The 27,254-nt window shown below is 41.3% G+C and overlaps 1 protein-coding gene across 7 annotated transcripts in view; it reads left to right on the top strand.

The window, feature by feature from the left end:
- The window catches only part of PROX1 (prospero homeobox 1), a 56,734-nt gene that overhangs the window by 4,723 nt on the left and 24,757 nt on the right, over positions 1-27,254 (top strand). For 2 of the 7 annotated variants that reach the window (XM_033092701.1, XM_033092707.1), the window contains exons 1-5: positions 296-554; positions 689-793; positions 8,703-10,491; positions 17,376-17,483; positions 23,373-23,567. In XM_033092701.1, coding sequence (XP_032948592.1) covers positions 8,770-10,491; positions 17,376-17,483; positions 23,373-23,567 — 2,025 coding nt within the window. In that variant the 5' untranslated portion in view covers positions 296-554; positions 689-793; positions 8,703-8,769. The other 5 variants (XM_033092702.1, XM_033092704.1, XM_033092705.1 and 2 more) reach the window with 4 other exon arrangements.

Genomic DNA, 27,254 nt, shown 5'->3' with positions numbered 1-27,254 from the left:
TGAATCCGAAGGCGCCTCGCGATTGGGCGCTGAGACCGGGTACGTCAGTCAGACTGTGACGTGCAGTCTTCCTGTTTCCTTCAGCTGTGTCTTAAAGTAAATCTTGTCGTGGAGCGCAGCCCTCAGCTGAGGGAGCGCTCGGAAATCATACACCATTGCAGCCGGGAGAGCGCAGTGGCGCAAAAGAGCTTCGCCGGGTCCGCCTGCTCGCACTCCGCTTCGCTCCTCTGCTCTCCTCTCTTCCTTTCTGCTCCCTTCTCTCTTCTCTTCTCTTCACCTCTTTTCTTTCCTTCTCTCCCGTTCTCTCCTCTCCTCTCCCCTTCTCTCCTCTCTCTCCTCTCTCCTCCCCACCCTCTTCTCTCTCTCCCCTCTCCCTCTCGCCCCGCTCGCTCGCTCGCTCGCTGTCGCACTTACTCACCGGCCCTTGTCCAATTATCATATTCATCACCCGCAAGATATCACCGGGTGTGAGCGCGCGCGTGTTTTCCTCTCTCTGCCGGCAGGAAAAAAAAAAAAAAAAAAAGCAGCCTCGGTCCCCCTGCTCTCTGCACCGCGTAAGTATCTTCTGTCCCCTTGCCAGTCCCCTCCCCTTTTCCAGAATCACTTGTACTAGCTTGTTCTTGAATGAGAAGAAAAGAGACTCCCAGGACTTAGACCCATGTAAACATCTTTTCTTTTTTTCCTCCAGGAGAAAATGGTGTTATTTAAATGAATCCTAATAAAATAGCCGGTAAACAGTTTCTGAGCAGGAGACTCAGTGGAACTCAGCGCTCCCTCCTCCCAGTTCCTAAGAGTAAGTGATCCGCTTGGCTTTTATTTCTTTCTTTCCTGCTGGTGGCTGGGGGTGGTGTTGGCGAAGCGGGGAGGTTGATATTGCTGGACTTGTCGCTGATCTTGTCACCTTTTGTGTGCTGTGTCTGGGGTGTGCGGGGGCGTTTGCTTCCTTTCCTTCTTTCTCTCGCCCTCTCTTCTCAGGAGAGAGGACCGCGAGGGGGACAGGGTCGCTTTTTGTTCGTCTGGATCCCCGCTTTCCGCCAAGCCTCATCCTTCCTATCTCCCCCGGTTAAAACTCCTGGGCTCGTCCCCCACGTTCTTTCTCTTTGTCTAGTTTATTATAGCTGCCTTTCTTCCAGGCTCTTCCAATTTGCTTGTCATTTGCATACCTTTCACTTCTCCTTTTTAACCCCTGCCGAGGGCCAGGGAGTGGGGAGGAGGGGTGAGGGAAGAGGGGGGCGCTCTGTTACTTTCCTCTCTAAACGCTGTCGAAGCCGAAATGTTGAAATCGGGGTTGGAGTGGTGGAGAGATGGTCCCGAGAAAAGAGCGCGGCGCCCCTCTCCTGAGCTCCAAGGAACCCCAGGGTAGGTCAAGTAGAGTAGGGTAAGGCGGTACCAGGAGCCTCCGGGGGTCGAGTGGAAGAGGGTTTGGGGCCCGCGCGCCGCGGGAAGACGGACAGATCGCGGTCCGAGTGGGGATACAGGATGTTCTTGTGCAGCGGATGTGCGAGGCCGAGACCCTCGCAGTCATTGCTGGAAGTCTGTGGTGCTGGGCTGCTTCGATCTTGTCTTTTCCGGGTGGTACCTACAGTTTTGCCTCAGTTCGGACGACTGGGGAGGGAGAAAAGGAGAGGTGAGAGTAATTGTTACTGGGATGAATACTGAGGAGGGCGGCAAGAGCCGCTGTCTTGCCTGAATAAACAAGGAGGGGAACGGGGGGCGGGGTGGGGGGGCGCGGAAGAGTTGGAGGGGAGACATCACCCAAAGTCCAGTTTAGCAAGTTGTTGGTTCTTCTGGTGTGCCGGCCAGTTACTCCTCCTGCTAAAACTGGGCGTTGCTGGAGAGTGTGGATTGGGGATGGGGGCAGAGGGGAGGTAAACCGGGAGTAGCTTTCCAGACACTCGTTCGTCTATCGCCCCTTCTCAGCTTCTTTGGAAGTTAAGAGCTCTCCGGGCCGGCTGAGAGAAGAAGTAGGTTGGGCGATAGTCTTCAGTAGCCCAAGGAGGCAGGTTGGAGTGTGAACCTGCTGCTGCTCTTGGCAATCCAGAACCCTCCTCTGCCTGGGGGGAGGCTGGGAGCTCACCTGCTTGTTTGAGTCTTTCCAAGAAGGTCTGTGTTGTCTCCTGGAGCTTATAAAAACAGAGCAAGCACAGGATGGCCTTCTCTCAAAGTCAAGGCTAGAAGTCTCTTCTCTCTTCTCTCTTCTCTCTCTCTCTCTCTCTCTCTCTCTCTCTCTCTCTCTCTCTCTCTCTCTCTCTCTCCTCCCACCTATACCCTCCCTTATGAAAAAAAATAATCATTTCCTTTCCTAAACTAGGTAGGCAGAGGTGTATTTTTTAGCAGAGTGCGCATGAGCAGGCCTGACAGGTGTGTTGTGTCAAGAAAGACAGGTGCAAATTTCCTCTGTGTCTGTGTGTGTCTGTACAGTTCCAGACCACAGTGCATGCCCCAGGGTTGTAGAGGTTTATGAATTTATGGTTGCCCTGGTTAATAGGATTGTCTGAGCTAATGGGAATGGGCTGTTGCTATGTTTTGAGCCCTGCCATGTGAGTTCTTTGATTGGGGGTGGGGGCCAAGTTGGTATGTGTTTGTTTATTTTTCTTAAGGATGTTGGCAGGCTGCTGCTGAGGCTGTGTCTCAGGCTGCTGTCTGCCAGGCGGCTGAAAGTACCCCCACTTCAGGCAGCAGGTGGAGGGAGATTGACTTTCCCTTTGCTTCCGTCCAGTTTATGTCTATCTATCTATCTCCCAGGTCTGTGGTGGTGAGGGTGGGGTAGGGGTGGGGGTGAGAGCTGGCGTGTGTGTGTGTGTGTGTGTGTGTGTGTGTTGTGTGTTGGACAGCCGTGGGTGGTGTGTGTAACTGCCAAGAATACTAAAGTCAGTTTGAAAGTGTTACTATCGTTAAAGCTTATCTTTTTAGCATGCTTTCTCTCTGCCCAGAAAGAATAGGTATGTGCATAAACTCTTTCAAGTCATATGTTAAATATTCTCATAAAGTAGAATGAGCCTGTCATTGTACCAGACATGTGCCAGATGTCCTAGTTATTACTTTGATGAAGAAGGAAAATCTCAAGTACGTGAGAGGTAACTGTGCTTTTCTATTTGATGCAAGATGTGAGCAGTCAGTTCTACGAAGAGTTTCTTGCAAGAACTTCTTTGTATTTTCAAAATGAAATGAGTTGTATGTAGTGAGGAAGAAAAAGGGAGTGTTCAGGTTAACCTGTCCATGCACACAACACGGACCTGTTTATATAATGGTAAAATAGACGAAGGTAAGGACTGTAGCTTGATGTGTGAGGAAGATATTGAGAATTCAATCTAAGCACTATATCTGGATTCTTAAAACTTGGCCTTTAAATTTTTTTCTTTACACAGGCTACTTCTTGAGTCGCATCGAGTTAGGTTAGATGGTGAATGATTTTTGTTGGTTTTGTTACTTGGGTGATGATCATTGTTTCATGAAAATGAGACAGTATGTGTCATTTATTCTTTAGACTTCAACATCAAAGTTTCCCTCTAATACTTTACTTGGATGCTTTTGAAGTTCTTTCATAATTAAAATGTCATCTACGGATATGTTCTTTTGCTTTATTTTTAATAGGGGTTATCTGTGATTGGCACTTAACTGATATTTTTATGTGTCTATTATACAGAATTCTATTTAGTTTAATAACTACCTTGTGGGGGAAAAAGTCATGCATACATAACGTGTATCTTTGTTTCCACTTTATTCATTTCCTAGCATCGTTCCTCTACAAGTAGCACTTGCAATCTTAAAACATAAGCTAGCTGCCAGGCTTGCTCTTCATTTGTTCAAAGTATAAATTTTCCCCCTGAATTTCTTATATCATTTTAGGCATTGTCTTGCACTTGCAACTGCTAATATAAGAAATTCCTTTGGTTCAGGATTAACAAAAGAAATTATAAAACATTACTGATTTTATAATATGAAGATGGATTGCACATGACATATTATTATAGGACTTCATATAAGAACCTGTATAAATTGGAAAGGACATATACATAAGAAATTTCTCACACCTTATTGCCTACTGTAGTTAAAATCTTCAAAGGATATTTAGAGTGTTTCAAATTTCTACGAAAAGAAAAAAGTGTGTTATTCTCTTGAGATTATTTCTCACTCTGATTTTCTAATGTGGTGAATTATTACCCTTTACATGAGTAGAAATATGGATACGTTAGACATGTCTCAGGAAATATTATATGTTCATTTTGCTGGTGACAATGGATGGAATTTTTGATAGCATGGAGGAATTTGAAATGAAATGGTTATGATTTGAGAACTCTATTATGATACGAAAATTTTAAATCTGATGTAAGATTTTGACAATACAAGCTTAGTGAATTGAAGTATTAACTTATGTCAAGTGAGTTCTTCAAAATAAACGTCAAAGCCTTCCTTAACCTGATCCTAGGCAGAAACACCTCCAAAGGAAAACTTGCTAATTAACAAAATGAACTCTTGAATACAGTGAAGGGGACAGCATAGTCATCTGGGGGTTGGAGGAGAGTTACCTAAATCAAATCATCTGATTTCCCCCCCGGAGTTACTGATTTCTAGATTGATTGAAAATGTTTTTGATAGTGATATTCCATTTGAAATTTCATAACCAGGTTGACCCAAATAGAGGAGAGGTCCAGTGAAATGATGGTTTCTAAAAGAAGTGTCAGCTTGAGCAATTTCTTCAAATCATTTTATTAACAAAGACAGATATCCTAAATAATCCAAATGAGAAACCATGCCAACCTTACACTCCCCCTGCCTCTTAAAAGATGTGTCTGAACTATCTGGATAAGTACCGTAGTGAAACACTTCTTTGTCCAAAATCTGGACTCCAGATAATTGTGTAAAAGTTGCACACCCCCTCCCCCCAAAATAAGTTCTTTGTTAAAGTAAGAGCTCTTAACCACTTTCTACTTCACCCCGGGGTGTTCCTTCAAAATTCTTCACTGAAAATTATTTTCTACTGACATTAAGCTATCAGCTACCTCAGGATTATGTTAAATAGAATGTCAGATAATTCAGATTTTAAGAAGACTCTTTTGGAGTAGTTAAAATCTTACTTGATTATACCTGGATGTTTGTTCTGATATTATCTTTTTTGGGGAGGAATCTGCTATGCTAAGATATCCGTTGTGTAGGAATTACCAAAGCATTTGTGTAATTAGATGCCAAATGGTGCAACAAAATATTTAATAGTGAAAAATATTCTCTATAGATTTTCACATTAATTAAAGAGGAGTTTACAGGATTAGAGTATGTGTATCCGATCAGTAATACATTTGACTTCAAATTCAACATCAGTATTTTTCTACATACTTGCTGATCTTGATATTCACCATTGCTGACCAAGAGGTTTCATAGTGCCTGGTTAAAACTCAAAATTAATGTTAAAATTAAAATATAAGGAGACAGTAATGCTGGGAAAAATAGAAGGCAGCAGGAAAAGAGGAAGACCAAATAGGAGATGGATTGACTCCATAAAAGAAGCCATAGGCTCGAGTCTACAGGAGCTGAGCAGGGCTGTGAGGACAGGACACTGGATGTCACTCATTCATAGGGTCGCCAGGAGTCAGAGCCGATTCAACGGCACATAACACACAAGAATCAATTATAACTGTAGTTGAAACATTCTGGCTTAGTATATATGTTGACAAATAAAGGAATTTTTAAAATCTTAAAGTCATTCCATAGCATTCTCTAAATTCTGAATTGGGAAATCATGGAAATGCTTTGAAAATGTTTGCAAGTGATTTAGTTTATATTATAGTCATTTAACAGTATGTTTTCTTATGTAGTAAATATATTTACATATATAACTTGCTTATGAGACATTATGTTGGTAAAGTACGGTGTCAACCAGTTATAATTATTTAATCCTGCCTAGAGCCTCCAAGGGTTATCAGCCCAACGTGCACTATTACTTTTATTTCTAAGTTTAGGTCTAAGCTATATGGAGAGATATATTTATTTGTGCCTATTAATATAATGCCCTGTCGTGCTGGATTATAATAGTTTTCCTATTTTTCCCATTTGTTTCATCCTATTTATTATGTCTCAGCTGGACATTTTACAATAAGACCTAAAAGGAATTACATTTTCTTAGCCCCAAACAGAAACGAATCATTATTGAATCTAAAAACTCTGACCAGTTAAAAGAGAATTGCAAAAAACAGATGAGTTTGGTGAATTTGGAGGAAGTTATAGGCTATTTTGTTCATAAAAGACCCAACAAGCATGTTTCACACTTAGTCTCCACTGAAGATGAGAGTATCATTTGTTTCCACCTTAGGAAGAGCACAGCCCGCCTCTTGGCTCCGGCATGAAGCAGGGATGCAGCTGTTGATACCTAGGCTAGATGAGAGGAAGTGCAGTTGACGCAAGGTAAATGGCAGTTGGGAAAGGAAGGATGCCTGTGGATGACCTTGTGCTCACCTCTTACACCAGCATCTCATTTCTGAGTCTCTGTTGCAGAGCTACTCTTCCTATAGCAAGGGTGGGTAGCAGGAAAATCCAGTTTAGGTGTTAAGGTGAATTGGGGGAGAAAAATACTACAGAAAGTTTGTTCAATGTTGTGATTGGAGATCCGCGTGCTTTGCAGGTGGTACTAAAGAGAAAAGGATTTGCACACAAAAAGAAAAGAGGTAAAATTTAAAAATAATGACAGCGAAGTCTAGTTTTGGAAAGCTGGTATGCATGCAAAAATAACCTCCCAACAACGTGCAAGTCTTTCTGAGTTTTGAAATAATTCATCTTTTTTCTTGTTTGTCTCCGTCTTCCCTTTTTTTCCTCTCACCTGACAGCTACACCTGATTTATCATATCGAATGTGTTAGTGAAAGATTTGTCGTTGCCTTTCTGGATTCCTGAAACCAATTTTATTATTAATGTGTGAGGGGGTCTCAGTTATTCTGAATTCGATTTTGAACCCAATATTAAAGTTATTAAGCTATGTTTCTCTTCCAAATTCAGGAAATTTTATCCTGAGCATACAAAACGTATTTTATTCTCAAGCATATAAAAATATATAAAGAGGCATCATACTGCTTTCATGATCCTCTCAAACAGGCTCTTTTAAAATGTTGTATCTTCATATAGAAACCAGGAGCAAGGACTGCTTGATGAAATCTTTCTCACTTAAAAAAAAAATACACACTGCCATCTAAGCAATGAGCATTTTCTTGATTTTTACAGGTTATTTCATGCTGAAATTATGCCTATTTGCATGGATAGTCATTCTTTAAAACTAGCCACAGATGCAGTCCTAGGGAGCACGTAGATGTTTTTACAGGTGAACCGAAAGAGATGGGAGCTGTTCCAAACACTCTGCACGCTGCTTTTGGCAATGGACCCTGTTATTGTGAAGATGTGCTCTGTTAAGCAAACGTGAAGTTTAATATTAGATAAACCGTGTGTGAAAAAAATATTCTCATTTTCTTCATAAAATGTTAATTGTAAGCAAAAAGATGTGACATTTTATATTTATGCCAAATTGGGTATTAGCATCAGTTGTTAGTAAGTCACAAAATATGTCAAGTGCCTTTTATAAAATGCAAGGAAGGATGTCCTCTTTTTATGGTGTATTCCCAAGAACTAAGGGAAGTTCATAGGCAGAGAAGGTATTTCTCTTTCTCACATATATTGGAGTGATGTGATTTTCTTTCTTCTTTATGTATCTTCGTTCAGTCTTTGTTTTTTTCCCCCTTAAATTTGGCATAAGACATGCAATTCACAAATGGTGTATATTAAAGAGTTTCTTTAGGCACGTGAAGTATGATTTTGGCAGATTTGAACAGAAGAAAACTAGTCCGGAAGCTGTGTATGTATCCTTGCCTAACTAAATTTATTGATTTCTAAAAGGTGACAATATCCTCTTTTTTTGCAGTGAGCCCCTTTATAATAATTTAGGTCATCAAAAGGACATCATGGAAATTTATAAATATTCTCATACTTCCATTAAAATATAGAAACAGACACCATCTTCAAATGTGATTTTACTAATAAAAATGCACAGCTATGCTAAATAAGCAGACTTGTAATATGAGTATTTGTGCATTTATTTCAATGTTAAATTGCCCATTTATGTTCAAAAGATGCTGATGGGGTGTGCTCCTTCCCATTTCACATATGATGAAAATATTTTAAAATTCAGCAATAAAGAGTATGTGTTAAATATTTGCATTTATTTTTAAAGTCTTTTTCTTTTCATAGCATTAAAACCACAATAATTTTAATGCAGAAATGGAATTTTTCATCCAAATTTCACGCAGCCTCCAAATTTAACCTTATTTCTTAAGTATAGCCCACTTTCATCTTCTTTTGTAACATGAATCTCAATGCCCAAAATTTAATCAATTGGTTGTCAGAGGCTGTGTACTTATAATCTACTGTTTCTTCTGAAGATAAACAGTATCATTTTAGGCATTTGTGAAAGAGAATCATATTACTGGTGCTTAAGCAGTTTTTTGCTTTTTTTTTTTTTTTTTAATCTTAATCCATCTTAAACCAGTGGAGCAGAAATATTTAAAAATGTTTCATTTCAGGCAGAGTGCATAATAAATTGCAATAATTGTAATGTGCCATAAATCCCAGAGCCTATGCATTTTGCATTTGATTCAGGATTGAGGTCAGGAAATTTGGAGAAATTTAAAGAAAATGATTCATCAGTCCTTTTGTTCTGTTGGCCAGGGTCCCGGGATTCTTGAGCTGTGCCCAGCTGACGAGCTTTTGAAGATGGCACAATAACTGTCCAGTGATGCCTGACCATGACAGCACAGCCCTCTTAAGCCGGCAAACCAAGAGGAGAAGAGTTGACATTGGAGTGAAAAGGACGGTAGGGACAGCATCTGCATTTTTTGCTAAGGCAAGAGCAACGTTTTTTAGTGCCATGAATCCCCAAGGTTCCGAGCAGGATGTTGAGTATTCTGTGGTGCAGCATGCAGATGGGGAGAAGTCAAATGTACTCCGCAAGCTGCTGAAGAGGGCGAACTCGTATGAAGATGCCATGATGCCTTTTCCAGGAGCAACCATAATTTCCCAGCTGTTGAAAAATAACATGAACAAAAATGGTGGCACGGAGCCCAGTTTCCAAGCCAGCGGTCTCTCTAGTACAGGCTCCGAAGTACATCAGGAGGATATATGCAGCAACTCTTCAAGAGACAGCCCCCCAGAGTGTCTTTCCCCTTTTGGCAGGCCTACTATGAGCCAGTTTGATATGGATCGCTTATGTGATGAGCACCTGAGAGCAAAGCGCGCCCGGGTTGAGAATATAATTCGGGGTATGAGCCATTCCCCCAGTGTGGCATTAAGGGGCAATGAAAATGAAAGAGAGATGGCCCCGCAGTCTGTGAGTCCCCGAGAAAGTTACAGAGAAAACAAACGCAAGCAAAAGCTGCCCCAGCAGCAGCAACAGAGTTTCCAGCAGCTGGTTTCAGCCCGAAAAGAACAGAAGCGAGAGGAGCGCCGACAGCTGAAACAGCAGCTGGAGGACATGCAGAAACAGCTGCGCCAGCTGCAGGAAAAGTTTTACCAAATCTATGACAGCACTGATTCTGAAAATGATGAAGATGGTAACCTGTCTGAAGACAGCATGCGCTCGGAGATTCTGGATGCCAGGGCCCAGGACTCCGTGGGGAGGTCAGACAATGAGATGTGCGAGCTAGACCCAGGACAGTTTATTGACCGAGCTCGGGCCCTGATCAGGGAGCAGGAAATGGCTGAAAACAAGCCGAAGCGAGAAGGCAACAACAAAGAGAGAGACCACGGGCCAAACTCCTTACAACCAGAAGGCAAACATTTGGCCGAGACCTTGAAACAGGAACTGAACTCTGCCATGTCGCAAGTTGTGGACACTGTGGTCAAAGTCTTTGCGGCCAAACCCTCCCGCCAGGTTCCTCAGGTCTTCCCACCTCTCCAGATCCCCCAGGCCAGATTTGCAGTCAATGGGGAAAACCACAATTTCCACACCACCAACCAACGCCTGCAGTGCTTTGGCGACGTCATCATTCCGAACCCCCTGGACACCTTTGGCAATGTACAGATGCCCAGTTCCACAGACCAGACAGAAGCCCTGCCCCTGGTTGTCCGCAAAAACTCATCTGACCAGTCTGCCTCCGGTCCCCCTACTGGCGGCCACCACCAGACCCTGCACCAGTCGCCTCTCTCCACCGCAGGCTTCACCCCATCCACCTTTCGTCACCCCTTCCCCCTTCCCTTGATGGCCTACCCATTTCAGAGTCCATTAGGTGCTCCCTCCGGCTCCTTCTCGGGAAAAGACAGAGCGTCTCCTGAATCCTTAGACTTAACTAGGGAGACGACAAGTCTGAGGACCAAGATGGCATCCCACCACCTGAGCCACCATCCTTGTTCACCAGCACACCCACCCAGCACTGCGGAAGGGCTGTCTTTGTCGCTTATCAAGTCCGAGTGTGGCGATCTTCAAGACATGTCCGAAATCTCACCTTATTCGGGAAGTGCAATATCCTTTTATTTTCCCCTCAAGGAAAACCAAAACAAAAACAACGGGCTTCCCAAAGGGTCAGGTTTACACAATATGTAGAATAATATAGATTAGTATCTTCTTCAGAACCCAATCTTTCCTATTATTCAAAGTAATAAGCTTTCATCCACACGTGTGGCACTTCTGATGGCACAAAACCTTCCCACTAAACCAACATCTTTGCAACTTTCACAGGTCATTTGCTTCAAAGAGCTAATATTTAAGATGCGCTTCTTCCGCAGTGTTTTTCCTGCTGTTTTCCCTGTATTCTTATCCTTTTTTAAAAAGAGTAAATTCAGAGATGGGGGAGGACATCTCATGGTAATACTGAATTCTATCCGCTATATTATTTATTTAAAGATGGTAAGTTTTATAAAGGAGTGAAAAGTCAGGTTCAGATCCCTGAGATTCCGTGCGAAGTCTCCCTTTAGGCCAACTCAGCCCTTTAAAGAGGGGATGATTCAATGGAGAGCACTGTATTGGTGGGACGCTGCGGTGGGAGAAAGATGGATGTGGGAGGGGAGTTAGATTCTCTCTTTCATCTTGAAGTGAGACACGGTTTTTTTAAAGGAAATACACAGGTACTGATTTATTCAGACGGCATCGGTCTCTCGTTCACCCAAGGTCTGTTCTTTGGGTTTGGTGCAGCTGCCTCCATGCATGATTAACCTCTGTTCAGCCATACACAGAAATCTTTTGTCCTAACATACACAAAGCAAATTATTTTGGAAAGCGAGAGAGCACAATTAAATATAAAACTCAGCTGTATTCGACTTAAAAAAAATGGCTCTTTTTATGACTCTTTTATATTTTGAACCTGACTTTGATGTAGTGATGCAGTGATAGTATTTTTTATTAGACCCTGTCCTGAACTCCAGCTATTTTTAACTGACGATTTTTTTTTCTCTCTGTAAATTGGTCCTTGCAGTAAAATTTTAAAAATCTTGTAGTCATTGGTGGTTTGGGATAGTAGAATAATAGCATTTGGGGGCAGGTAGAGGCATGTTTCTTTAATAAATTGCAGATGGATATAAAATTTAGCAATTAAGTTGGCTGTTGCTAAATTGAGGACTTTGAGCAATCGTCTTGATGACTAGAAATTGACATTTTAGTATGTAAGCCCACTCCAGTGGCTGCCACGTAAGTGCACAGTCCCAGCTCTGGTGGAAATGTGTTTTCCTAGGCAGTGAAGGTCATCCTTCCAGCCAAGTCTTAGGATACTGGTGAAGATTTCTGATAAGGTTGACGGGGAACTAGTATGAGAACCACAGGAAGCACAGAGTCTCTTTCCACAGTGAGGAAGAAGAGAATCATGTCATGAGGGAAAGGAAGAGAAAGATGTTGAGCACTTAGGTATAGAAAAAGAAATTGAGTTTGGGGTTGGTTGCTGATTTAACTTCTACCTTTCAAAGATCTAAAATGGAATCCACCAGTCAGGAATCAGAGCTGCACAGAGTACCTTACCTGTTCTCATAAGCAGGCAATAAACATTGGTTAATATGATTGGAGTATAGCTGTTGGTGATAAGAAAGGCAAAGTAAGAAGACACAATGGCTTGAATGTTTTTTCACCCCTTTGCAGGACGAGCATCTTCTGAGTTTCATACCAGGCTACTGTCAGGGGCTAAACCCCCCTTGCTCCTCAGAGATTTCTTACTTCATTTTGAAGCCAACAGTAGTGATGGTCATTTCTCTTTCTCTCTCTCTCTCTCTCTCTCTCTCTCTCTCTCTCTCTCTCTCTCTCTCTCTCTCTCTCTCTCTCACACACACACACACACACACACACACACACACACACACGCAAGGGATTGGCCTATTTTGGTGACTATTTGAAGCCAGGATTTCAAAGTCCGAAAAGTCCATACTACACTCTTTAACTCAAGATGACAGTTTATGGCTTTTTTTTTTTAATTAGACTTTTCATTGTAAGCAGATAATTATGTCTGTGTTTTTTTGTTTTTGTTTTTTGTTTTAAGTAAGTTGGGTCTTCTATGAAAAGAAATCTTTTAGATTGCTTGAAGTGTTGGCCATGTTCATTGTCTCACCCTTCCTAAATCCCCTGAGGAATTTTGAGGATTTGAATTGAAAGAAATTCCTTTATTTCTACAAGTATCAAAGGCTTTAAAGAGAACACAGTTGCTTCTTCTTCAGATGAATAACTTGTCCTCTCTCCTAACAATGTAAGATTCTGTTGAACAGTGGTGGTTTGGAAACACCTGTGTTCATATGAAATGTTAGGTGCTTATTCCTGGAGTTGTTTCTTTTATGTAGCCAAATAACTTGGGCCTCTCGTTGCAATTAATGATTCCATTTCCCACCTTCTAGCCTTCTAGCCTGTTTCTTTCTCTTTTCCCTCTACCACATCACACTTAACCATTTATCTCATGGATAAATTATTTCTTAGGAAGAAGATAGGCAAGCAACCTTTTCTATAGTCCACATAATTCTGAAGCCAGTGAGGATCTGAGTGTTTGTTGGGAAACTGGATCCACTTTTCTCCTCTCTCCATCCTTGCATGGCAGTGAGTTCTTCCCTTGATTTACCTGATTATGTGTAGGCAAAATTCTCAAACGTTGAGTTTAAAGAAATATCTGGGGATCACAATGAGTGATGTCTTACTTCAGTTTTAGGTATACAAGCCCATATTTGAACGGGTTGTACAGTTATTCCTAGAAAAGATAACTAGAAATGAGCAGAAATGGTACCACTATAATTGTCATTATTATGTTTTTATTTTTAGTTCATGGCTTTCCCAACTGTAATGAATAATTTAATTCTTAAAGAATTCTTTCCCAATGCAAAGGGCATCATCTGTTTCTCTGAACAAAGTAGTCAAGATAAGAACTATTGAGAACACCAGCTTATCAGATAAATCCATTTTAAGTTCAATACATTAAGCATATATGTTCTATATAATGGAACACACTACCTCATTATCCCTTCTAAGAGAAAGGAAGTAGTGAATGTGTGCATGTTAAACTGAACGTCAGTGCACCTGCTCCAAGAGCTCACGTCTTGGGTATAAAAAAATGTGTTCAGTATCTTTGCAAATGAATCTATTTAATCAAATATTAAGTTTTATTCAAATTGCAAAAGAAACAGCCAGCCAATTGCTTTTCTTCGTGATGTTCCTTGTCATTCATCCTCTTTGCATCTCAAGAAAAATAGCCTTGTTTAGGCCTCAAACATTTGCATACACCCAATTAAAGCACAAGAGAAGGATTATCAGCCTTTAAGACATGCAGGTGAAGAAACGGAGCCTGTTGTCTGTGACAGCCTGCTCTCCCGTACTCAACTTTTAGGGAGAATGTTAAAAATACTGGAAGAAGTTTAGAAAGGAAAATGGCTTAGTAATTTGAAACTAAAATCCAACAAGGAAACATGGATTAAAAAATGAATTTCTGAAATGTGAAATAATCCATAGAAGTTGACCTTTTACATTTTTTAGAAGTCTTGTAGGGCCATAGTAATTCTTTTGGCTATATTAGGGAAACATGTATAAAGAAGACTGAATGATTCTGGGTTCCTACCCCCCATTATGAAGTAAGTATTTTTTTTTTTTTTTAATTTCCATTAAACTACACATGGCACCAGTTCTGTTGAACTTAGTGGCGTGACAAGTTGCTTTATCACTTTCATGAAATGAGGGAGTTTAGGTCTTTGCTCTCCCCATTTAAGGTTTCTAGGGGGCAAGCCTCTTAGAAACAGCAAATCAGAGCATAGGGAGAAAGCTAAAATTCACTGGGTTCAAAGTGGTTTCAAAACTGTAAGTAAGCAGTCCCGATCCCTTTGGTTAGAAATACAGCTTGCAGAATCGCTAGCCATGATTCAGAGTTCAGTTGGAAAAAAGAATTTTCTGCCTCCAGCCTTCACAACCTATTATTCTACCATTTGCCTTTTTGCTGCCTCTGCTGCTCCCGCTGCTGCCCGCTTAGGTAAGGTTATATTGTGCTTTGGTAAACAGACAACACTTCGATTCTCAGGTTGTTTGAACACCGCTTTAGGTTCAGCTGTAGTACTCTACTTCTCTGATCTTTTATATTCCCGAGCAGATGTCTTTCATTAATTTATGGATTTATCATCTTTTCTTTTTTTTTCTTTTTTCTTTTTCTTTTTTTTTTTTTTTACACCTGGCAGCTGTCTCAAGTTTCAGTAGTTATTGTCTATTTTGCATTACACATAGAATTGAATGTCATCTGTCTTCACAAAGCTATGGCTAAGAGAATTGAGGCAAAGCCACATGAGCTGCCTGCACAGATCTTGTTTGCGTTTCGTCCCCCCTCACCCACCCCCCTTTACCTCCTTAATATTTATTTGTGCTCATTTTCTTTCCTGGCCTTGAATGGAGCTTAGCTCGTGTTCAGTACAGCTGTATGTTTACTGAATCTATTCCATCATGAGTCATTGTGCGCGTGTAAGTATCCTGGAAACAGCTAGTGCTTTCTTGGAAGAACAGTTGCTTTTCAGCACAAGCACTTAAAAGGGAAATTAACCAATTGGTCAGTTCAGATTTATTTTGAGGAGGAAAAAAAAGGATTATCTAACTGTTGGCTTTTAAATGTTTCATTAGCTATTTTTAATAGTTTATTAGAAACATATATTTTATGGGAATTTTATCTCAATTACACGATGAGCAAGAGATAAAGATTTATTCTGTGTTCCATGTCGACTGATCAATTCCAAGTATTACCAACAGGAAACGTTTTAAAGCAAAAACAGACTTGAGAAATTCGAATCAAAATAATTTTTTTTCATGAAATAAAAAGCCCCTAAGTCCCCATCGAAAAATAAGATGGATAGTTTGCTTTGTCTTTTAAACAAAAAGAACAGAAACCATCTTAGCATAATTTAAATGTATGGAAAGCCTCAGGAAGTTTGGGTAGCTCTATAACCATCTGAGAACCACCGCAAAACAATTTGTTTTGCATGAGACCAAAATTGAAAAGATTTGGGATTTTTTCCCACTAATAATTAAATGCTCCAGGTTGTTTCAATGTAGCTGTCTGAGGAAAAATAAAAAATAAAAAAAAAGATTAGAACCCAGATCTGAGAATGTTTGTGGAAGTTTGGACTTGCCTAAAACTCTTATCACGAGGCAATAGGAGACAGCTTGCAACTATTATTTCACTTATCCTTTTGGACAGATGGTCCTGAAGTGTGCTATGCTCCTTTAGTCTTCTCTATCTGTCTAATGGAGGTTACTGGAGAGCCTTTCAGCTCTTTCCTTGGCACAAAAAGTATGTCAGTCATAAATTATCGTCTTTGTAATCATGAAGAATCTCAAACAAAAACACAAGTTCAGTTAAGCTGCTTTGGCTTACAGATATCAAATCAAAATTTCTTTCTTCAGTGTTTATTTCCAGTGTGCGTGGGGGGGCGTGGGGGGGAACCACAATATTTAACTCTTCTATTTACAAACCAAGGTGATCTTTTAAAAATTTGCATGCTCTTAAAGGAAATGCTAATCACCTTCTCAGCAGAATATTTGGTTAAACACCCTGTTGTAAGAAGTTTATCAATATGAAGAGCTTATCGGTATTAATTTGATTATGCTTCTCTCGCTACTTTCTGGTTTCTTTCTGTTCCTAAGATTGGTCATGCTGTTTTCGGTGGAGGTCATTTGGAAGCCTTTACCTTTCCGACATATTTGTGTTTATTTGATCTTTTTTCATAAGGTGTGAAATTTTTGTTGGGTAGTAAACTGTGTGTGTGTGTACACACACACATACACGTTTTCTTTACTTTTTTTTTTTCCTTATTTTTTCCCAGACTCTCTTTTAAGAGAAAATCCTTAGAGAAGCTTCTAGGAAGGACCCTTAATTGACCTTGTGGGGGACCACATTGATTTTCTCCACGTGCATCTTCATTTCTGATAAATTATAAAGCCATTAATTTGCTGAGGAAATGGCAGGGCCAGGCTGCGGCACAGATGTGACCAGAGCCATCCCAGCTCGGAGTCTGCTGAGGAGTGCCAAGAAACTGGGGGAGAATCAGGAAGCCTGGATTGTTATGGTTAGCCTCACGTTCTCTTGGGAACTGTTTTAGTTGCTGCTGTTTACAGATCTAAAAGGGAATGATGTTTCCAGATAAATAGGCCTTCTTATTTTGGGTAAGTGGCCATTTATTGATCTGCTAACCCACAGTTATTGATTTGTTAGTCTCAACCACTGCGCCACTCTCCAAAGGAGTTAACTATAAATCCGGGAGATGCGAATTGTATTTGGTTTTGGATCGTTGCTTTAACAAAAGCAACACCCCCTCCCCGTTCTGTGCCAAAATTACCCCTCCCAAATTTTAGCTATTATTTAAAAGGAAACAATTAAAAGGATATAATAATGAGATAGGAAGAAAGTGAGTCAAGATGCTCCATTAGATTAGCACTAAAAGGTAAAATGTGAAGCTTGCCTGACAGTGTTCAAAATAATGCATTTTATGTTTTCACGTACATTAGTATAATAATTTGATGTGAACTGCAGAGTATGGAGGGAAGAATAAACAGAACTGTAATTGTGAAAAAGAAAAAACTCTCGTGATGAGTTGTGTAGCACGTGTTGGGTGCATTTGTCTCCTTAGCAACAAGTGAACATATAGATAGGACAAGGACCTTCAACAGGGGCACATCCTCACCACAGAGTTGCCAAGATTCTGCAACTGAGTTGTACATCCTCGCCGTGACATTTGGCCATTTCTGACAGGCAATGGGCATTTTGAGCAAGCGGCAGCAAGTTAGTGATTAATTCCTTGGCCACTGCCATTTCCTTCCAAAATTCCCATGGCTGCTTGGTGGGCCTCCAGGTTCCTGATGGTGGGGAGGTGGTTGGTCCTTAAAAAAAGAACTTTTTTCCTTAACCAGTGGCATCCTACATGCAGGAAGGACTGTCACCCAATCACTTGAAAAAAGCAAAGCTCATGTTCTTTTATACCCGCTATCCCAGCTCCAATATGCTGAAGACCTACTTCTCCGATGTAAAGGTAGGAACATTGTGCATCATTGATTTTTTTTTTTCAATTTCTGTGCATGCCATAGCGATGTGAACTCGTGGAAGTTCATAGAGATGATGAGTGTGCAAGGAGTTCGTTGACACACCTGTGTTGTAACTGATTTAATGCACTTCTCCTTTTGTCTAAAGCTGGACCAAGCAAAGATACCCCTTGCGTATTAAGACCACAGGACTGGTATTAATAAGTCACGTGGGTCTCCAGTGTACTCGGGGACACTTAGCCTCTGTCTTTATATGTCTTAGTAACTTCTTGGAAGAAATTTCTACTGGTACTGAATGGATGTGCTTTAGAGGATATTTTTCTCCCTCCCGTCGGCAACAGTAAGCTGTTTCTGTTTTTGTTTCTGTTAGTTTCCCTGTATTTGTGCTTATGAAAGCAAACTCGAGCACCTCTTTCTCCCCGTCGAAAAGGAGCGTACATTGAAATTCTCTATGCAATAGCTGCTTAAAAACAAAAGTGATGATTGTCTCTTATTTACAACTTAATTTGTTGTTGATGCAGAGTACACTGAGCATAAGGAGAATGAATAAAGTGACAGATTCAGGACACATTATTCAAATGAGGATATGAAAGCTGTCGGCCCTACAGCTGCAGCCTTCCACATTCTACAGAATACGGGGACCTCCTGGTTCTGCGTGTGTGTGTGTGTGTGTGCGTGCGTGTGTGTCTGTGTGTGTTGGGGGTGGTTTAAGTAATTGCATCAACTTAATGTTGTGTTAATCATCTGTAACTTTTTAAAACATCGATTGGGTTTTGATGATGATAATGACACGCATGGTATCATTACCCAAGGATCTTGCTAAACGTTACATTAGCTGAGATTAGTTGGGTGCTTTCTCCCCCACCCTCCCCTGCCCACCCCCATATGTACACGTTCTGATTTCTGCCATTGAGAACTCACGAGCTGCCAAAACATGCCCGCTCTCCGCCCCTCCCCTCTACGAAGAGTGTTTTGTGCCCGATGCCCACGTTGCTTCGTCGGCCCCCTTTCGCAGGCCAGCTCATTTCAGTTTCCTTCACTGATGTTTTATTTGGCCTTGTAAGAAAAGTTCTGTTTTCCCTCCTGTTTGCTTTGAATTGTGTATCAACTTCAGCCTTTTATCTTTCTCCTTCCCTGGCTGAGCTCCTTAAGTGGAAGGCATGTTTTCTCCTCATTCATTGCCAACAAACTGGGCAGGACAGGGAGGCAGAGAAAAGCAGTAACTTATATGGCTGGTGAAGAATCACTAAGCACACACAGAAAAGGCTGCGTGACACCATAGACCAGGAAAAGGGTTTGGACTTGGTGGGGAACCATCTCAAACACACACACGGAAGAGAATTTGTCAGGTGGTTGAGGACTGGTCAGCTTCTAGAGCCTCGTAGAACCTGGCAAAGTTCTTCCAGAGAATTCTCCCAACACTTTAGTTCTGAGAGGGACAGGAAGGGGAGGGGCAGAAGTGTTACCGTCCACACGTGTGGTGTGTGGTGTGTGTGTGTGTGTGTGTGTGTGTGGTGTGTGTGTGTGTGGTGTGTGTGTGTGGCCTCCTTCACTCCTCTCAGTGCAATGATTTGCAGTGTTGTGATATAATGACAGTAGCTTATATTATTAATATGGCACTTTTCATCCACAAGAAGGCCAAAGAGCTTTACAAACTGTGTACGTAGGGATCACTTGCCTACCATTGAAATGCAGCCACCTGGAGGGTGGAAAGCAACAGCCATTGTGAGCCAGCGACACCACCTAACAGTAGATGGCAATGTTAGAAACACTCGTGTTTTTGCATGTGTGTGCACATGGTAGGGGGAAGGGCAAGGGTGGGGAGACAGTTGATTGGTAGCTTTATAAAAACTCCGCAAGAAATTGTTTCCATTCCTTTAGAATACATCCAGTCACTCAGCTTTTTCAAATAATCACTCACTCTACCCAAATAACAGTTAAGTATCTGAGTGAATATTTTATTTTAAAAAGCGCTAACATTCAGATTATGGATTCCTGCCCATACTCTATCCGTACTAAGAGAGAAGGCTGTTAAAGTATATGTGAGTCTGGTTAACTCCCAATTATCCACGCTAATGGAGGGAAGCAGTAGGGCATATAATGCAAAGCAGAAAATCACTGAAGGTCGTTTCTGGTTTTTTTTGAATGAATTATACATTTTAACTTTCTTAATTATGTTTTTCCTTTGGCTAGCAGTAAATGAATTTGTATTCCCTGAGCTTACATTGCTGATAATGGAAAGTCATGTATAGAAAGTGAAGGGGATCCCAGGCAAGATATTCCAGAAACTTTCTAGAAAACAATGGCAGAGCATTCTTGGATTTCTTTCATAGTGAGGAAAATCCAGAATTTGAATGTTGACAATGAATATACTCATACACATGTATAAGTGTATACAGTGTGTATATATGTGTATACAAACACACATACCTTTCTATATCTAGTTATAGATATATAAATGTGGATAATTATTTGCAAGGCTGAAATAACTACATGTTTCTCTATATATGAATATACAGTCAAAAAATCTTATTTCAGTCTGGATTCAAGAAACCACCACAAAACTGAGAGATCCCTAGAAATTGGGGAAGGGACCTTAGGGCTTAATCAGAAATGAAACCCTGCATCATATATCTTGAAAAAGACATTCAGTGTGTCTGTGGACCAAGTAATACTTGTCACAATGAGAAAGGCCTATACGTCTTTGTGGCCACATACATCTAAGAGAAAATTCCTAATTCTAGCAAAGTAACCTTTCCAAATTATAAAGTCATTTCCTCTCATGTACTGATCAGAAGTTAGTTTTGTGAGTCAAACACCAGGAGAAACAACACTAGTGGAAACTATTTTGTTTCACGAATATCATGTCACCTAGAAATCATCAAAGACACTATTGGAACATGGTATAAGGCTGAGGTAATCCTCCGAGCAGCTTCAGAAGCTGAGCCCTACCAGGGTGATGCATCTTCCTTTATATTTTTTCTTAGGAAAAGTCACTCTCTACCAGTGACTTCCATCTGTGCATGAGATAAATGCTTTTAAATTACCTGGGAAAGAAAGAAGAATGCACAATTCAGAGACTTTGCCTTGGTGAGAGAAGTTCTACAGCGTACATCGTCACTGTATACGAAGGATGGAACCGGGGCTGACTTAGCTTAACTCCTAGAGCAAGAATCTAACTAAAGTTCCACGTTCTCACAGAGTCCAACTAAATTCCCTCCCCACGACAGCTAGCCAGACCAAAAGCACAGCACATCGGGACTTCAAGCCCTTTAAGAAGGGCAAGGGAGCAGATGTGAGAGAGATACCAAGGACTGAAGGGCCCCACCGTTGCCCTGGGCACGAGTGGGCGCTGATTTTAACGTATAAACGAATAACTCTTAGACCACTGAGTACAACAGAGTCACTGTCATTTTAGCTTCTCAGAACAGACGCTCACAGCTTTTCAAGCTGGCAGTGTTAAATGACGTATCTCATTCCCTCCACCCCTTGAGTCAACTGCTGCCTAGCCAGATTAAGGTGTCAGATTGATTTGTTTTATACATCTTTTGACCATGCTCATTGAATATTTAGGAAGTTTCTTCAGCCCATATTGAGGCTGAGATGTCCCGTGGGAAGCATTAATCAAAGTCACAGAGACTAGTACGCTGTGGAAACACAGCCTCTTTATTGTAGCGATTAGTTTTTGCAGTAACACATTAACACACTACAGAGCTTTCCTTTATAGAACAATTGATCCTTTTCTTATAAGCCACTACACAACGGGGGAAATGAATTCTTTAAAGTTTAACACTTTTTCTCCCCCAAGGTGAATATCTGGAAAAGAGGGAGCCTGCCTTTGCGTTTAGCCAGCCACTAAAACCAAACAAATTCCAGTTCACTTCTAGTGGAGGGGGACCCTGTTCTTCAAGCTGTTGTGCTGGTCATTTCACTTGTCTCATGTTTTGGGAGTCTGTTGTTTTTGCCCGTTCTTTCTCTCTGTTATTTCCATTCTCTAACAACGAGCTTTAAATCTCCCTTTATGTCCCATTCCTAAATAATGGCAAGTGCACTTACTTTTTTGTCCTCCCCATTAGGTCATTCATGACCATTCTAGAAAAAAAAAAAAATACCCTTCTATTTTTTTCCTCTACAGTACCCTTGTCCATATGAGACAATGTCTTGTAACAATGCAGAAGCCTAATCTCCATGTCAAAGCAATTTTCATTCCCCAGTGCACAGCCTGCTATCATTTTGTAATGTTTTGTTTCTTATTCTAAAAGAATTAAAAAGGAACAGTAAGCCGTCACGGGGCCTGTAGTCCTTATCTCAGTGTCTGGAAATTTGGACAGTGTATTTTACTGCTGAGATAAAATGGAAAGAACTCCAAGTTCAGCAAATCGTAATGGGTTTAAGTTCTATTGAAATCGGCAACCAGAAGATCAGATAACGGGGGTCCTTCAGTTGTCTTTTTAATCGGGTTCCCCACAAGGCTGAATAGAGACAGAGCAGACACACAGAGTGAAAATATAATTCTTGGATAGGTTAAGTACATGTTTGAACTCTTGCAAGCAGAAGCGATTTGCTGATGACTTAATCATTTTCTGGTCAATTATCTGTAAGGGCCCTTGCAACTTCATGGCAATTATGATGCAAGTTGGCCTTTTGGGAGAAACAGCAGTCTCCCTGCTTCTGTTTCCTTGTTACTTCCATTCTCTGCCATAAATTTTCATTCATTTATTATCTTTGCTAGTATAGAAACAACTTTCTGTGTAGCAATTACAGCCCCAATACACACTTGAGCTGTCATCTTGTGGGAGTCTGGATGTTCTCAGGGCCACTGTTTGATAAGTGGTCTTTGTTGATTTTTGATGAATGTATATCTTTTTCTGGGGGCCCAGGGAAGGGAATGCCTGTGATGACAAAAGGCGGGGGGGAGGGGGTGTCTGTCAGCCCGCCTGATCTAAAACTATGGTTTTATTACTTTTGACTTGGCAAGTTGAGATGCACCTGTCATTTACACGAACAGAGTGCTGTCACTAGGAATGGTATCATTTGCAGTGAATCCAGGAAGACATCTTCCTTTGAAAGGTCATCGAGGAAACTCAGTGAACAAAGTTTTAAAGCCAAATCCTGTTATGGTAACTTGTCGTTTTTAAAAAAATGTACTAAAGATTCTGTCCATGCCGTCTGTGCCCTGTATCTTAACCACACTTCCCAGGCAGGGCAGCCTCCAACAGAAAGCAGTCTCCTCCAATGCTGGCTGTAGGAAGTGTGTGAACAGGTATGGTGGTCCGAGCAGACAGCACTGGACATGACTGCAATGTGCAAACATCAGGTGGAATCATAGTGGGGTGTCCATAGGGATCACCCATTACCAAAAAAATAAGCAAATGTCAAATCCCTCCCCCTTTGTGTGAAAGCCATTTTGCAGCATTGAATGAGGCTGTCACGTGATGACACAATTTCTCATTAAAGAAAAATCATGCTGGTGGTGAAATCGTTGGCTGATCATCTCTGGTACTTGAAAATAATAACTCTTCCCAGGGTTTCATGGCTTGAATGAATTTCCATAAGAAGTATATAAATGCAATTTGTTTTACTGAAAGATGAAGAACAATGTTTAAAGTAAGATATTCGGCTTAAAGGAAAATCAGATGTAGAATGTGAGTTTTCCATCCGCAGTGTGGAGGGTTGTGATGTGATTTCCATTGTTGGTAGGTTTTATATCCTGTAAGTAGAGCATTGCTCCCACCTCTCCTGCCATCATTTTGGTGGAATTAAAAACATACCTTTCTGAGTATGGAGGGGAGGGGAACTTGAAAAATGCTTCGAATGCTTAAAGACTAAATTAAGAAAATAGCGGTGTTCTTATCCCTTTCACTATTCAAATTCAACAGTTCAACAGATGCATTACCTCTCAGCTCATCAAGTGGTTTAGCAATTTCCGCGAGTTTTACTACATTCAGATGGAGAAGTACGCACGGCAAGCCATCAACGACGGAGTCACCAGTACTGAAGAGCTGTCTATAACCAGAGACTGTGAGCTGTACAGGGCTCTGAACATGCACTACAATAAAGCAAATGACTTTGAGGTAGGAACTCATCTTTATTTTTTGGTCCTCTCTCTTTTATTTTTTAAAAAAACTTAACTTTCTTTAGAAATGTCCCCAAATCTGGTTTGTTCACAGAAACATCCCTCGGGATGGTAAGAGGTAGAGCAGGTATGAGGGCCTATCCCCCCACCCCCACCCCCATGGTTCCCATCAGAGTCCTGGGGACCTGACCCACTTCCATTTCCTTTCCCGCTCCCTGACTCTGCCGCGTCCATAGAAGACCCATTTGGCCATGGAAAAGGGAACTGGAGAATCCAAAGAAAATGGCAACAAGAAACACAGGCAGAGTGTCCCCTTTCCAGAGAAGAAGTTCCCTTTCCGAAGAAGACGTCCCTGCCCCGTAGGCCTTTTCCATGTTTAGGTTCTGGCATGTTGATTGAGCTGAAAATACGCTCTGTGCAATGGTGGCTGCAAAGGTTGTTTTCTAAGAAGGTCTAGAAGTGGTGATGGGGCAGTGATTTCATGGTTTCTGTCTTTGATCAGCATTTATTTCCTCTATGAAAGAAGTTGGATGAGAATTTACTCAGTACCTATTGTAAGAAAGAGATCCATCAAGATCTTTTGTTTTTGTTTTTGTTTCTGTGTTTCCTGTTTTTGGAGGAGAACCTCCTGTGTTTATTTTGCATATGTGTGACTTCATGAGTGTTATTTTGGGTTTGTACACTCTTACGCACACGTATATACCGTGTTTCCCCGAAAATAAGCTCTAGCTCTAATGCGTCTTTTGGAGCAAAAATTAATGTAAGACCCGGTCTTATTTTACTATAAGACTCAGTATAATATAATATAATATAATATAATATAATATAATATAATATAATATAATATAATATAATATAATACCTGGTCTTATATAAGACAATATAATATAAGACCAAGTCTTATATAATATAATATAAGACCCAGTCATATAAGTCTTACATAAGACTCGGTCTTATATTAATTTTTGCTCCAAAAGACGCATTAGAGCTGATTGTCCAGCTAAGTCTTATTTTCGGGGAAATGCAGTATCTACAACATGCATATTCTAGATACACACGAAACACCATAGACCATTCTCAGAAAGCAAAATCCATGCAACAATAAACATGTGCAGCTATGGATAAGGCATTTCTTTACTGGCTAATGTGGTGCTTCAGCAACCATTTTTCATTGCAACATGATGACTCTAGGAGACAACACTAGCGAATCGCCCAGTACACACAAAGCCCTGCTGGCTGAGGCAACAATAGTGAGAGGGGGGAATGTGGCAAGAGTTTTCTGCAGGCCGAAGCCCTTGACGATGAGTAGACAGGCCGTGACTTGACAAAGTTGGTCCTTTTCTTCTATTACTATCTCGAGGATGGGAATTTTTCTCCCACATCTGCTCACGCAGGGACCTTGTGTTATTAATACGCTTGCTTTCCTCACCTAGCTACGTACCCAAAAATGCCCCAGAATCTCTCAACTTCAAAGGAGAGAGAGGCACCTTGGTCTGGCTTGCCAATAAAGGGACCTGAACCCCACTGCCCACACTGCTGACCCATCCCTTTTCCAGCCCTTCTCCCACTGGTCGTAGCAGATCAATTCTGGTAGCTCAGAGAGAACTGAATGTGGAAGCTGAACAGTGCGGAAGTCATGGTTGTGCTTTGAAAGTTTGCATGGTTATACCACGAGCCACCAATTTATCATTGCTCTTCAAGATCTATACAGGTTGCGTGCCAAATGTGTTATTAACAAAGTTTTTCTCTGGCTGAGCATGTTAAAAGTGGGGATACTTCTTGTACTGCTTCACAATTATAAAGTCTCTGTTTTAAAAGTTTCTTGTAACAGAGCACTGGTTTACTGTATTCAGGGAACTCTCTAGCAGATTTCCTCTAAAGCTGAAGAATATGACTATGGCTAAACATTTAAAGAAATCTTATTAAGAACTTCATTTCCCTCCCGCCACCCATCCCTTTCTGATAAATCTATTGCTCTAAACATTAAAGTGAGAGAATTCGACTGTGTGCTAGTGGACACTTTATATATTTATTACGACAAATATTCATTTAGCAGCATGCATCAAGCTTCGTAAAAGAATTGCCCAAAATTCACGGATGAGTTCTGCAGTTTTGCTGTGTAACATATTTGAGAGAACAAATCCTGACAGTGCACATTAGGCCTTTTAGGGTTGTTTAAACCTTACCTGGTTGGAATTTAATCCCCTACTCACAGCGCAAGGGCCAAAATGAAACAGGGGACGGCTGGCATCAAGAGATACCCAACGAGCTGCTCTATTTAGCATCATCTAAATCCTCCTTTAATATGATTAACATCTGATATTTCTCTCTTTCTGAATCATATCCCCTTCCAACCAGGCCACCTCGCCTTTATCTGTAGTGTCTATTTTAAGACCGCTTCAGCGCAAGGAGATGGGGCCCAGGGAGCAGTTTTGTCACTTCTCATGTGACTTCAGACAAGTTATTGGTCTATTTTGGGTCTTATTCCTCCTTCAGTAAAAACTAGGCTCTTTCTGGAAATGTGGTAACAAAGAAGCAGGAGCCTGGGTTCTGCCCTGCCCCCTTCCGCTCACACGCTCACATGTACCTATGCACGTACACACACACACACACCACCACATGGGATCCCAATGTCACCAAATAGTGTTTGAATTTGGCCTCTCCATTTTGGAGCATTTACTAACAAAAGCTTCAGATAAGATGATCCCTTCTTTTCTGCGCCTGCGTGCGTGGAGGTCAGTGCTTAAGTGAGATGCTTCAAAAGCCACTGGCCTTATCACTGTAGCTTGACCAGTGTGGGCCGTGGCTGCAAGCCCGAGGTAGACCTGGCACCTCGAGCCAAATACCTCAACAGATATGGTGTGCACTGCATGACTTTTGCACTTAAGTTCCTCCTCTTTAGATCAAGTGAAATGAATCTGTAGCCTAATACGAGCAGGAGAAGAGGATGGCAGAGCAGAGAACTGTATCCCTTATTTCTCTTTACATTTTTAAACAGAGATGGAGCCTGGTAGAGGGACTCTGATGTCATGTCTGCATGACGCCCTAAGATCCTGTCAAGTCAAAGGAATATATCAATCCAACTGCGTATTTGCAGGTCAAACAATAAAATCTCTCATGGATTGTATTTTCAAATGTCTCAATCAGTTGTTTGCAGCAATGATAAATAGCTAATAATTATTGATTGTTTACAATGTCCTGGGCACTCTTCTAAGTGTTTTACCAATATTAACTTTTCAAGGTGAGCAGTAACAATAATATGGATAAGAATACAAGAAAAATTTCAGTTTACCTAAAACTTACGCTGTTTTTAAAGTCATTCTCCATGGGCGGGGTCAGGGAGAAGCAGCGAGGGCAGGGAGAGACAAGGAGGCTAACGTTTTCCCTCTTTTGCTTCGACTTTCTTCTTCTTTCTCTTCGCCTACCCTTGTCTTTATTCGGCGTTCTGCTCCATCTCTGCCTGTGTCATAAGCTTGCTGGTGGCACCTCTGTCATTGTTTGGCACCATCCCCCTCCAGCCCCTGCTGCTGATGGCTCTCGAAGCTCGAGTGGTTGCTGACCCCTGGCCCAGAGGAAAATAAAGCAGATGGGGGACGTTTATCACTAGCAAAGAGGGAGTGGCTTGAATTGCTCTCCTCTTCTAGACCCTACATTTCCTGGCCTTTATGAGTCAGGGCCTTCTGAG

Source organism: Rhinolophus ferrumequinum, chromosome 22 (genome assembly GCF_004115265.2).
Source record: "Rhinolophus ferrumequinum isolate MPI-CBG mRhiFer1 chromosome 22, mRhiFer1_v1.p, whole genome shotgun sequence".
Lineage (NCBI taxonomy): Eukaryota > Metazoa > Chordata > Mammalia > Chiroptera > Rhinolophidae > Rhinolophus > Rhinolophus ferrumequinum.
This window is presented reverse-complemented; position numbering and strand designations above follow the sequence as displayed.